Source organism: Astyanax mexicanus, chromosome 10 (genome assembly GCF_023375975.1).
Source record: "Astyanax mexicanus isolate ESR-SI-001 chromosome 10, AstMex3_surface, whole genome shotgun sequence".
In the NCBI taxonomy this organism is placed as follows: Eukaryota; Metazoa; Chordata; class Actinopteri; order Characiformes; family Acestrorhamphidae; genus Astyanax; species Astyanax mexicanus.
Window position 1 is genome coordinate 44800875 of NC_064417.1, and position 14190 is coordinate 44815064.

At 39.2% G+C, this 14190-nt stretch overlaps 1 protein-coding gene across 16 annotated transcripts in view; it reads right to left on the bottom strand.

The window, feature by feature from the left end:
* sorbs2b (sorbin and SH3 domain containing 2b) overlaps positions 1-14190 on the bottom strand; it is a 95755-nt gene that overhangs the window by 25105 nt on the left and 56460 nt on the right. For 10 of the 16 annotated variants that reach the window (XM_022684190.2, XM_022684192.2, XM_022684189.2 and 7 more), the window contains 10 exons: positions 13355-13852; positions 11547-11885; positions 9613-9754; positions 7481-7635; positions 6766-6832; positions 5149-5199; positions 4664-4865; positions 3809-3923; positions 2155-2238; positions 550-606 (listed from right to left, as the gene is read on the bottom strand). In XM_022684190.2, the coding sequence (XP_022539911.2) occupies positions 550-606; positions 2155-2238; positions 3809-3923; positions 4664-4865; positions 5149-5199; positions 6766-6832; positions 7481-7635; positions 9613-9754; positions 11547-11885; positions 13355-13852 (1710 nt within the window). The remainder of the gene's footprint in view (positions 1-549; positions 607-2154; positions 2239-3808; positions 3924-4663; positions 4866-5148; positions 5200-6765; positions 6833-7480; positions 7636-9612; positions 9755-11546; positions 11886-13354; positions 13853-14190) is intronic. The other 6 variants (XM_022684191.2, XM_022684201.2, XM_022684193.2 and 3 more) reach the window with 6 other exon arrangements.

Consider the following 14190-nt stretch of genomic DNA (forward strand, 5'->3'; position numbering starts at 1 on the left):
CTGGCTAGACCTGATATATGCTGTTTTTTTCAGTTTAAAACTAACTTTTCTTTGGTGGGTTTTCACTAAACAGACAGATGGTGTTGATAATGAATGACAAACACGTGATGTGAAATAAGGACAAAAGAAAGAAGTGAGATTTTGGAACTGTGTTCCTGTCTTACTGTAAATTTTCTTTCACTATGTTATGTCATGCATTCAATCATACTGACACACTCATTTAATCCCTCCTTCATCCTTTTCTTCACTTCTTCAGTCACTAGCCCACTCACATTCACTCTTATTCCTTAACTAATTATTTTACTTTGTAGCTCACTCATTGACTCTTAAGCCTAGTATTTTATCTAATAGCACTCTCATTCCTTCATTCATTCATACACTCTGTAGCTTATTCATTTACTCATTACTTTAATTTACTCCCACTCACTCCCTCACTCACTTATTCACAAGGCCTTTTGTTTGGTCACTCATTAACTAGCTCACCCATTACCTCACATTCACTCTCTCTCTCTCTCTCTCTCTCTCTCTCTCTCTCCATGCATTGATTACCTCATGGTGGAAGCGGAGGCTGCTCTCTGGATTGTAATCCAGGTGTTTTTTGGGAGGCTTGACCCAGAGGAGGAAGAGAGAGCAGCAGGAAGAGGAGTGGAGATGACAGAGCCACAGATATAATGGGAGAAAATGGAGGTAAAGGATTGGTTACCTGACTGCAGGACAAGAATTAGATGTTTTACTACCTTATACCAGCAGGCAACTAGCAGCACTCTGCACAACACCAACCAACAAGGTACCTACCACGTTTCACTACTGCTCCTAATGAAATTATAATCAGGGTGCACGATACACAGATATTAGCAGATGATGTATAACCTGCACCTACAATAAATAATGTAGATAAATATAATTGCTATGATATTTAGTTGTAATATTCCTTAAGCCTGAGTTGTAATTTTGTTTAGGTTCTAAATGATTTTTTTTTATAAAATTAGGTTCTAAATGATTGTTTTGTTTTTTATGAAATGAAAAAATATCCCTTGTATGGCAACTGATATGTGGTCTATGTTCTACTGTGTCTATAAAATTTGCAAATCATTGCATTATATTTGTATGTACATTTTATACACTATCACCTTTTTTTTTGGAACATGGAAAATACTATGGTTAAGCATATCTTTGTGGAACGCCACAGGGTTCTATTGTAAGGCCAATGAAGGTGATAAATTATGATGGTTGATTATGGCATTAATTAATTGTGATAGTAATGCAGTTATAAGAGTAAAGTAGTCAAATGTGGGCATACATACTGGGTCTAACAGACTAATCAATAATCAATCTGTACAGCTGTTATCTTAACCCTTAAACTTCTGATCAACCATCATTAAAGAAGGTGTTAAACTTCTCATTCATAAATTACTCCAGACATGTGGAGTGTTTTTGGTAGAATGTTCCATAGTAAACATGATTTTCACAATATTATAAACTCAGAGGTTTCGATAAATGGAAACTTGGAACTTTGTGCAACATCCATTTTATTATTTTTTTTTTTATTTCGTATCTATTTTGGTTTGTGTTCTGGTTTTACAATAAAGTGTCATCCAATTTTTGTTTTTATTGTAGGGTATATTTTAAAAACTGTGGGGTCTTTCTTTCTTAGTGAAAACTTTCTTAGTGAAAAGGCTTAATGTAAAATCTTAATAATAATAAAATGACTAGTTATTTATATCAGCCAAACTAAGATGTTCCTTATCAGATATGATCAGCTCAGGAATTCTTCATTGTTGCATCTGTAATTACAATTATATCTTAACTATAAACTCGGAAACAAGTGGGTTGATCGTGCAAGTGCATTTCAAACCAAACATGCTCCTAACCTGCAGATCTAAACAGGTAAAATACACAGGCACCCAACGACACACTGCACAGGAGCACAATGTTGGAGGGAGGGAGCAGAATACCTCAATAAATCAGATTATCTTTTGATCTTCACACATTGTTAACAGCATGCGCTTAGTGTTTCTGCTCATTCCAACCAGTCATTCCTTTCCACAGCAGCCGGGCAGCTACTGGGACAGTCTAAGCTAACAAGCTTCACACCAACCACAAGTGCCATGCTAACAGCACCAAACCAAACACTCAGGACTGCTCCTCACTTACCGGCCGTCCAAACTCCAGCTCAGCAAAGAACTTATACCAGGGCTCATTCTCTAAATCTAGCTCATCTGGGTTCAAGTTACTCTTCTGGATTGCAGGTTGGGCGGACGTGGGGACAGGAGAGAGGGATGAGACAGGAAGGCAGGAATGAAAAGGAGTATTTATGGCCACAGAAATGAAGGTGTCAGAATGAGGAATGGCTTTGATCGGAAGGAAAGCATGAAATATGACTTTTTTTTTTCATTAGAGAATAACAAACAGAGAAAACACTGAACACTGTAGTGCCTTTTCTTATCCAGCAGAGTGCAGCAGCCCACCATTCCATTATTAACAGCAAAACAGCATAATTAATAACTAATAACTGATTTACTAGGGCATCTTCCTATTAGTATTGCTTGCACTTAAAAAACAGCTCTGGAAAAAAATAAGTGACCACCTAAAAATGATGAGTTTCTTTGATTTTACCAAATTACAAACCTCTGGAATATAATCAAGAGGAAGATGGATGATCAGAAGCCAACAAACCAAACTGAACTGCTTGAATTTTTGCACCAGAAATGGCATAAAGTTATCCAAAAGCAGTGTGTAAAACTGGCGGAGGAGAACATGCCAGGATGCATTAAAACTAATTAAAACTTTTAACTCTTAAAACTTGTTTTCTTTGCATTATTTGAGTTGTCTGAAAGCTCTGCATCTTTTTTGTTATTTTAGCCATTTCTTATTTTCTGCAAGAAAAAAAAAAAAAAAAAAAAAAAAAAATATATATATATATATATATATATATATATATATATATATATATATATATATATAAATGACAAAATATTAATAATAAAATAAATAATATAAAATTATAAAATATTTTTATTTGGAATTTGGGAGAAATGTTGTCTGTAGTTTATAGAATAAAACAACAATGTTCATTTTACTCAAACATATAGCTATAAATAGCAAAACCAGAGAAACTGATTCAGACAATAAAGTGGTCTCTTAATGTTTTCCAGAGCTAAATATCATTATACAGATTATGTGAAGTTAATGTACAGTATACTCTTAATTTCCAGTATTCAACCACAATCACAATTTATAACTCCTCGTAAATTATGCAGGTGTGGGTGTGCCCAAGCCATAATCTGAAGTACCACTTCTTAACAATTTACATACTGCTATATCCTGACCTTTGGCATGTCAGTGATTTTTTTATATGACATAACAGAAAGTTAGATGTTCACTCTACACTTGGGAGCTAATTTTACTATCAGGCACATTCACAGGTATTTTTATTTCTATTGTATCAAAAACGTATAGCATCGAAGCACCGCTGTACTGCATTAAATCAACTTCTGAATTCTGTGAATGATGACTCCCCTTGTTTAAACAAATTATAGCCTAGACCACAAACACATGGTGTAACATTAATAGCACTGATAGCCCCTGGTACTGGTGACACATTTCGACTGGTTGATTGATTTTATGTAATGATGCCTGCTATTCAGCCCAAGGTCAGGGTTTGCTGAAAGGGTGTGCTTTTTTCTATTCTTTTGTTGAAGAATGAAAAACGACTCTGACTCTGAAGAAGGCTATGGAAATTATTCCATTATTCTCAAGCTTGCTAAAGCATCTCTATTAATCCCATCAAAACCCAGAGAGGACGTACCGCTCTTTCCTGTTCCAGAATGGAGGACTTTCCTGGCTCATAGTCAAAGATACTTCTTGGCTCTGCCCTGTATTTACGAGTGTCCACTTTTCTATCCGGAGGACCCCATTCATTCCTGAGAGAGAGAAAGAGAGAGAGAGAGAGAGAGAGAGAGAGAGAGAGAGAGAAGCAACAGTATACTTTACAAAATATCAAATGATTGGCACAATTTTGCTGAAAGGTCAAGAGCTTAAGTTGCTGGCCTGTGATAAACACTACACATTTCATCCCCTCATCAAATGGAAGATTAATATCTCAGAGCTTAGAGTACACAGTGGATGAAGACTATACACTCAACTAGGGTTATCACGATACTTTAAGTTTTTTGGACGATAATTGGACTGGAAATAACTGTAATAAACTATATTATTGACATTTGAAGACTTTTTGAAGACAATATATGTGAAGATAATACACTACATTATTACTTTGGTAAAAAAGGTTTTAACTTAAAAAAAAATCAGCCACTGGAATTTTAATATAAAAAATTAAAACAGCAGTCTCTAAAATGTTTAAAAAAGTACCTTACTGCATGCTTGGTGCAACAACACATTCTCACCAGAGAGAACTCTAAATTATGAAAAGCTACAGACTTTTGCTTTAATTGCCCTACATTAATAAGGATATACACTGCCTGGCCAAAAAAAGTCACCATAGTACCACCACAGTATGTGCTGAAAGAATGAGGTCAGCTGACTTCCTGAATATACTGAATATAGACCAGGTTATTCCATCAATGGATTTTTTCTTCCCAGAATAAACTACAGTGCCCCCTATGATCCATGATGATCTGCAGTAAAGTGTGCTGGATCTTACATATTCTGTGTGCTGCTGACTCCTTGGCTGGTGTCGCGGTCATGTGATCTTGGCTGAGCTGATAACGAGGTGGGCAGGGGTGAGGAGGTGGGTGCTCTGAAGCCACATGTGCCATTGTCAGAGATGCTCTTGGTGATGGGTCTGTATGTGCTGCTCTTAGGTGCAGGATGAGCATGGACACTGTTGGATGGGCCACGTTTCTCTGAAAAAATAATAGATAAGAATAGTTTGGAACAAAGTATCTCCACTCTTGGAGTCCTTCAGGTATGGTTAAAGCAAGGTAAACACTAAAATTAATTTAAGTTTCAAATTAAAGTTGATTTCTAGACAAATGAACAGGGTATATTTTAAAATCAGTAGAGTATGGGTTAACGCAACACTGCAAGAGCCAGTGTTTACAAACAAACAAAGTTGGCATATATACAACAATTGGGTAACCTTATGCACAATATGTTCTATATACTGTATGGAGTGTGGTCACGTACCAGCATTTGAAGGAGGATGAGTGGTATTACGGGCACCAGAATAGTCAACTTCTGTGGAATCAGATAAATCAAAAAGTAAAGTAAGCAAAATATCTAAGGTAATCACCCAAGCACACATGGGGCACTAAAAATCACTTCTAACATGAGACAATAACTTACAGTTATCACACATCACTTACAGTGTTGTTATACTGCTGTCTTGGCTACATGATACCAGTGTCCTATATGCTTGTGTTGTTGAGTTGTAGCACAGCTCATTCTCCTGAGAAATCCATGGCTGTGTCCCAAACCACACTGCTATACTTTACTTTCACAACATTAATGAATGTACTTCTAATGGTGGTGCACTATTTTTAATACATCATTTGTTTTTAACCAAACAAATTAACTCTTTTTTTTTTTTACCTCAGCAGCAAAAGTAAGACACACTCTGTATTCTACTTGTTAGCATTATTTTAAAATACTGTACTCCTGAAAGCTCTAATGAAATGATTAGAGAAACGCTAACTAACACATGCTCTACAAAAGTACTGTACAAAGCATCCTGAACCGATGCATCCCTGCCTGGAGATTTGCATGGTCTCCGTCTTCAAGACACTTCAGTAAACACACTGCATCAGCAAAATCACCAGCACTGTGCATGACCCCACCCATCCGCCACACAGACACCTTTCAGTGATGCTATAGCAAAAGGATCCTGACAGTCAGGCTACAAGTGAGTGGCAGACTCTGCAACAGCTTCATCTCCCAGACAATAAGCTCCCTGAACAATCCTGAACCAAGACTAAACTGAAAATGTACTGAAACATTCTGTGCCAAAAAATAAACAGTGAATTATATATACTTGCGTTAGACAAATTCTTAAAAAGAATAAGAATTCAGGGGCGTAATGAGCAAAACGGGAGATCAGTTGTTGTTCCTATACAATACAGCTGCCCTTTGACCCATGTGATCCCTAGGGCAACACACCAACCAATACTGCTGGGGCTGCACAGTCAAGTTCCAGCAATTATACAGCTCTAATCCATGGTCTGCTGATTAAAGCCCTTTTATTGTCATCCCCTTTTTTAAAGCTTGTCAATTCCCGTCACTGCAGATAGCAACTGTGCCCCTAGGGAAACCATCCACAAGCAAGAGCAGATACCTTTCATCTACAGGAACTAATCAAAAGCCATACTAATGGGCCGTTAAATAGTCAAGTCCCAATCACTATTGCACTATAGTCTTGTGTCTCTTGTCTCACGTATGTCTATATCTGTGACCTTGTTGTACTGTACATTAACTGTCTCTTATTCTTTTATATATATATATATGTATGTATGTCCTGTATGTCCTGTACATAGGCAGTATTGAACATAAACTACTTGACTTGAAAAAAGATAGCAAATAAGAAACATCTAACTGATTTGAAACCAATTGATAATACAGATTATACATCAAACACACAACAATACAGTATGAACACCTATCCACCTGGAACAGCGTTAGCCAAATTGGAAAGAATGAGTAATGTGTTATGTGTAGAGCTCACAATTATCACACTACAAAGCTTGACATACACTGGTGCATTATTATGTACACAAGCATGCATGAGGGAAATACATAAATCAGCCTTACCTGGCTTATGCACCACATGAATCTGCTTGAACATATTCTTGTACCAGTCCTTTGGCCTGTCCACAGTCTAAGACAAACAAGCATAAACCAAAAATTGATGGTATATTGAAGATTCACCTCAGTGCTCAAGCCGATGCTGTTGAAACGAGGGTATGATGAAAATGCTGATATAATCTGTGTTGCTCTGCTGAGCTGAGGGATACAACAGTGTTGTCTGGCTGCCCGTCAATGATGCTGACCTCAGCAGCCCCCTGCTTCCCCAAGGCTAAATAAAACTCAATGTGAGAAAATGCAATTTACTGCTGCATCCAAACAGCCAGTCCCACGTGGTAAGAGATTGATTGCCTATTAATTCTAGAATTACCACAGGCATAGACAAGTTACAACCAATGACTAGCCCTATAAATGAGCACCAGGGACAAGCTTTTAGCAGTGTATTTCAAACCACATGAATGATAATGTTTTTATACTAAACATAACAGACAAATACGCTATATTGATATACATAATGATATATTATGTATAGGATGCCAGTGCATCTTTCAAGGTTCCATCTATATGATGTAAGTGTGCCAATTTACATCTAAACCAAACTGAACAGAACTGAACAAAAAACAGTGACATATACAGACATACTGTACAAACATAAAATGTTCATTCTCATACATCGATATATATATAAATATGAGATACAAAGCAATTAAGATGCTCCTACCGTACGGATCGCAATAGGGATTCCAGACTCATCCACAGGTCCAATGCCAGAGTAATGGGTGTCCCTGCTCAATGTACCTCTCCTTTCTTCTTCAGAAGCACGGGTAGGAGCCACAGAACTTACATTGACATAGATCGGAGTGCTGGACTCGGAAGCTGGGAGAAAGCATGGAGATAAGATCAGATCGGGCAGTTTGAGTTTGTACGATTCCTGTTCGGACTTTCCAATGCTTCCATATCGTTGGAAACCCCAACCAGCTGTGTGATCCTTCAGCAGCTCAGATTACAACCCGAGTGAAAACAGCAGAGCTGCTGCTCCAGCATAAAAATAAAAGGTCCAGAAAAGTAGTTCTAAATCCTTCTTCAGAAGCAAGCACATGGCCCAAAGCCATTAGACGACAAAAAGGCCTCTTATTCCGAGACAATAGACAGACTTAAAGCACACGCAATAAAACGTAATAATCCCAGTGCCCAAGCCCCTCCCCTGCCCCCAAACACTCCCCAAACCTCCCTCAGACATGCGCTTAATCTCCATCACTTGCTGCTTGGGATTAGAGAGATCACCGGATGCAGACGCAGAGCACAGCACTGCACAGCACAGAAAAGCAGAGCAGTGCAGCCAGTGCTGAATGAGGGGGCATCACGTGTGCAGGGTACAGCACTGACGCCGGACTGTAAACTGCGGCCACACGTTCACGCTCATTAGTGCTGCATTAGAGCTTGGCGTGTCACATCAGTGACTTATCAAGCAGTGTGAGCTTTGAAATATTCACAGTGGCTGTGCTGCTGAAGCGACATTTGGCTGAATAGACACTTACTATAGTAAAGAGAAGATAGGCACTTAGAAAAGTAAGCAGGTAGAAAGTAAGAATCAGGTGGAGGAATGGGGCAAAAACTTCATGAAGACAAAAAGTTAGCTAATTAGCAGTTTTACAGAAGACTACATTTAGAGATCTTTGTTTTAAATGTCCAATGTATGATATTGCATGCATTGCCACTGAATGCATTGATTCAGTATTTTGAATTGCTCTTAGATGTCTAAATATTAAGTATGTGAGCAGTAACAGAGACAAGGGAATGTCACCACTACAAAAACTAGGCTATGCCTTTTTGTGTCTGCAGAAGGAGATTATCTACAATCTAGCAAAGGCTGGTAGGAGCAAATTTAGGGTAAAAAAAAAAAAAAAAAACTGGACTAGAGAAGACTTTTGCTGGTGAGCTCAGTGTATGCAAATTTTGGAGGAGCATACTAAGACTGATTGTAATAGTTTGGGAGATTCTGGATTTGCATGTTTTACAGCGATTTTCTTTTCAATAAACAGTGTCAGTGAATAAGCTAAATGTGTTTTTGAGGTACACTCAGTTATGTTAAGGTAAATACAGTTTTGTTTTCCATTTCAGGACACCTTTAACATACACTGTATTCCAGTTATTTTTTGACAGATGCACTGATTTGTCGAAACTGTGGTATCTTGCCACTATTACATATTTTTATGATTACAGATTTATGCCAGATTAGCAATGCAAGTATTGTAAAACTTATCTAAATACATAGCATAAAAATAAGACATTTTAGCAGTTTTTTCTATAGAGTCAAAGTCAAATCGAAACCTCTGCTAATATTTTAAAAGAGGGTCTGTGAAATATCATTGTAAATATGTAATTTAAGATTTTTATTTCTAAATGTATCATTTTTAAGTTTTGATTTTCCACCCACTATGTAAAGCTTTTCTTACTGTACAGCGCCAACACAATCTGAGAGTGTGAAGGCAAGCAGTGAATGCTTCCACTGAGACCCATAAAGCTAGGCACTGCATTACTTGGAAGTGCTGCTAATGCAACATTACAGAGCAGCAGAAAGCATCTGCAGCATAGCGCTGACTGTCCTCTTCTGCCCAAGCAGAAACTCACAGTTGGCTATCACTAAGCCATGCCAGATAACGACAGTGCCATTTGTGCTCGATTCAACTCCCTGCCACAGAAGGCTACAGCTCAGTCAGAAGGTCTTGGCCACAGGATGCAACCCTCTTAGCCAGCTGCTCGGCTTGAGAGCCTCAGACAAACAGAGTTTAAGCTGAGATGCTGTCAGTTTGGCGGCTTTGGGAATGCGTAAGTACCGGAGCTTGTACTCACCAGTGCTCCGGCTCTGCTGCATCGCTGCAAGGCTTGGGCTGAGAGAAGGAAGAGGGGGGTACGTGGAAGGGGAGAAGGGTCTTTGATGATGACTCTTTAGGCTTGAAGCCACACCTATGTTCCCATTCACAGTCATCTGTCCCTGAGAAGCAATGTGGAGGAAAGAGAGAAAAACAATCAGAAGTCATAATATTTGTGAACCGCAAACACATTAATTCACATGCTTCTGAACCACATTATCAATTGATTAAAACAAATTAGGTTGTGTCTACCTTCAAGAAAGGGATTAGGTCAGTTGAAGACAGATTGAAAGATTAGAGAGAGAAATTATAGGAAAAAGGCTTTAAAGGTGCCCTAGAATGTATTTACCTTGCCATAGTTAAATGATGATACACAAAATAAACTATACCATGAACCTTAAAGACTAAAGCTGTCCTCTTTCAAATGAAAGTCTGGCATAACCAAAACAAGGATGAAAAATTCCAAAACCCCAATTGTTTAAAAAACACCTTGATCCAGTACATCAAACAGTGTATATATAGAGAATACCACCAGACTATGCTAGTTATTGGAACATGAGCCTCCCTCTTGACACCAGCCATTCCCTTAAAGGGCAGATCAAACCTGTCACACAACGTAGCAAAAGCGAAAACTGGAGGATTCAATTTAAATCCACAAAAGCCTAAAATCTAGCACTAGCTATGCTCCATTGTCTGCTTCCTCAAAAATAAACTGGACTGCTTTAGCTAAATATCAAACTTGAGCTAAACATACATCAGACAGCAAGTACAAGTTTGCTTATTACCTGTAAGGCTCCAAGCTCAATCCCAGGGGAGCTGGTGAGGGCAAAGCTTAAAGCTAAACTAATCTCTTCAGCAAGCTAACATAACATCCCAATTAATTAATACAACAAGAGGACAGCAGAAAAACCTGGTAAGACTCAGGGAAGATTTCTTTGCTATGTTATCTATGCTATAATGCATGCCATAGAGCTCTAGAAAAGACAATCTTAATACAACAAAATATCATGGTGGTAAACAGACTTGACAAATGGTACCTGAGATTCTTGTTTATCAACCCTAAATAAATTCATTCTTTGGCACCCTTAAGGCTTTAGTTATGAAAAACAACTATGTACAAAAGACAACAGTAAGTGTTAGAATGTAATGTGCAGAAAGGAAGTGAGATGTGGCATGCTTTTGTTACAGCTCTTTCCCACGTACACCGGCATTGTTAGCAAAAGAAGCCTGTCAACATCATGATCTCATCCTGTTCCTGCAACTCGGTGTCTCTTTACAGAGAAAAGGTGTTACCAGGAGAATCCCAGTACTGCAGAACACTATGAGATCAAGGAAAGCTGCAAGGCAAAGCCAGTTAGTGAGCTAGTGGAGATCCCTGTGCGCATCCAGCAGAGAGCAAACGCAGGTCTGAAGCAGGGACATCATTAGTATTGTTCCAAACACAAACATTCCAGAGGGCAGAGGCGATAAAACCAGCCAATGTGAATCACAGGGTGGCTGGTTTCTGCGGATTAAGCTCTTGAATGCCGCATAAAGAAGGGAATGAGAGGATGAATAGGGGAAGAGAAAGAGTGGTGGAGGAGGGAGGGCTCCAAGCAATCAAACCGAATGAGAAACGGAGGGAAAGGGCAAAGGGAATGTGTGGGAAAGGTACAAACAAGAAACGACAGCAGGACAAAGGAGACAAAAGAGATGTAGGAAGTTTAGCATAGTTTACATGGTCAACCATAGTCAACCGGAGAAAAAAACAGTAGCTTAATGCTAATTAAGAAGGGTCACATTTTAGACAGCGAGAGTCAGAAACAGTAGATACAGAAACCAGAGGAGAAAGTCGAAAGGTCCAAAGTGAAGAAACAACCACAAAGAAAGAAGTAAAACAGGATTAATGGTGTCCAGCGACTGGTGGATAGTTACATTAGCGGTGCTAGCTGCAGGGGCATTTAGCGCCATGTCATCAGTGACTGTGCTCGGCTGGCTGAGGGTGGGTGAGGGGGTCTCAGAACCTCGCTCTTGGTCTAGTCTGCATGCCCTCAGCTCCTCCAGCAAGGCTGTGGAAGCTTCACTCTGAGCCCGGGAGGAGCAACGGCTTGCCCCCTGCAGTGGCTCCAGGCTCAGGGAGGGAGGCTCAGGGGAAAAGGCCTGGGGCTGGAGGTCAGAGCCCCTAGAGCAGGTGTAGTCGAGGGAGAAGCACGACCTGTAAGGGGGGGAGTGTGAGGCCGGTGGTGGTCCTGGGTAGGCCAGTGGAGCTTCGCGCTGGATGAGAGAAGAGAGTGGTAAGGTGAGATTCAGGGGCTGAAACAATGGGAGGAAGAGGTGATGGAGTGCAGGTGATGATGATAAAGGTGTATTAGAGAGAGATCTGCTTCAGGGTATAAGAAGTAGAAGCTTGAAAAGAAGGATCAGTCGAAATGATGAAGGGCATGTAACAATACATCATTACAGTATGTTTACTTAAACCATGTTTATTGTCCTGCAAATCATTTGCGTTGATATGCCAAACACCATAAGATATGAGCATTATGTAAACTGATCATGCAGTGTTACATTAGGAGACCTTGGCTTTGGGAATGCCCACACATGTATTGTAAGTGGTGAGGTGTTTTCTTGTGAGTTAAACAATGGCCAGTGTGACAAATGCAAGGAGAGTGATCAATTGTGCAGTATTGTGCGGGTATTTGATGCTCCCCGATCACTAGTACAACTTGTGTACTGGGAATTTATCATAGAAGAAATTAACACCCACAGTGGACAGGGCTGTGGGTGGGAATGATTATGATTGGCAGCATCTTGCTATAAATCACAAATATTTAATACAGAAGACCCCACACAGATATACCCTGCAGGTCATTGGAAGATTCTTTGGCAAAACACCAGTTCCTGTCCTAAACACCAGTTTGTTTAATGGTTTGTGTAATGCAGGATTTGTAATTGTATTGTTTCTTGATGTGGTGTTTCATAGAGCACTAGATGTATTGTTACACCCCTATTATACATATAATGAACTTTGTATCAAGATGAGGGCTCATAGTGGGAAGGTAAATTTCAATGTGAATGTTATGATCATGCAATAAAGACACATTTAAAATTAATTTAGTAAGATTTCTAAATAATGGTTGCCTAATACTTGGATTTGAGTATGGTATTGCAAAACACTCCAAAAGGCTTTTAAACTCTTGATTACATGTTTTTGCTGCAATGAAATGTTGGGAATGCACTTGTAACTTTGTAAACCTGGAAAGCACAATAACCTTAAGGAGCAATAACCTTTTATGTAAGAACTATATATATATATATATATATATATATATATATATATATGGATTGAAATTGGAAAAATGTCCTAAATATCCTGAATAATAATAATAAAAATCACATTAATAAAATAAAACAGTCAACATAGCTTATAGATTTTCCTTACTAAGAAAGTAAATAAGAAAGTAAATGGTATATCACAACAGTATAAATCACATAGATAATAAATCCACTTGCACCTAGCTTTCAGTTCAGTAAAGTGTGAGGTCATTTTAAGTTCAGCAGGAAATAAACAACACTGTAACTACTGTAACTGGACCATTCTGACCTTGAGAATGAACTGCTCTGTGCATTAGTGACATAGCAACTCGAGATTAGTAGTTTGGCATGGTGCTCTGTAATAGTGAAAGGGGAGTTGAGTTATCATGATAATAGAATGGAATGGTAACTATGAATACAAACATATGTACCACTTGTTGGGCTGCAGGGGGCAGTGGAGGGCGAGAGAACGTTCTGGGATCCGGAGGGTCCATCCTTTTAGGTGGAGTCGGGGGCCTGAGAGATACAGCCTGGATGTATCTGGCTTGTGTCTGAGGGTGAGGATTAATGCGTATCGACAGGGAGGCTATGTGTCTCTTCGTATGGCTAATTGGAGTACAGTGTGGCTGGGGCTCTAAGGGCCATGGATGGATGCTAGGCTCCTCCAGCACTGGCAGCTCAGATGCAGATTCAGTGGGGGAGCTGCTATGTCTGGGAGGATGGTTATAGTCAGTGGGATTGGAGGCAGAAGATGTGTTTGCTCTGGAGCTTCGGGGCCATGTGATATGCATTGAGCTGGGATATGAGGTTTCCCTGTAGGACAGCTCGTGTGTGGTGTGCGGTGGGCTGTGTCGGGTTTGTGTAAGAGAATTAGGGAAGCTATATGCTCCTGAACTGCTGTCAGCAAAGTGGAGAGGGGAGTTATCTCTCTGAGGAGCATGGCCCAGTGCAGTCATGACAGCAGCCATGTGCAAACAAGCAAGAAAAGAGAACATTAGAGCAGAAAAAAAAACATATTAGGAGACAAAATTGACAATAGTCTCCATATCGAAATATCTAAAAACAGACCCAAATGCTTTAAACTCCATATGCTGCCTAATATGATCTATTATGTATTAATTATTAAGTGCTATTCATGGAAACTTTTTTAGAAACTCGAAAATGATTCTTTTTACATAATCAAGTCTTTTTAATTCCATGTTGAGCCCTCATTTCTTTCATTTAAAACATAGATAACAGATCGTAGGCAGCATGTTATACAATAATA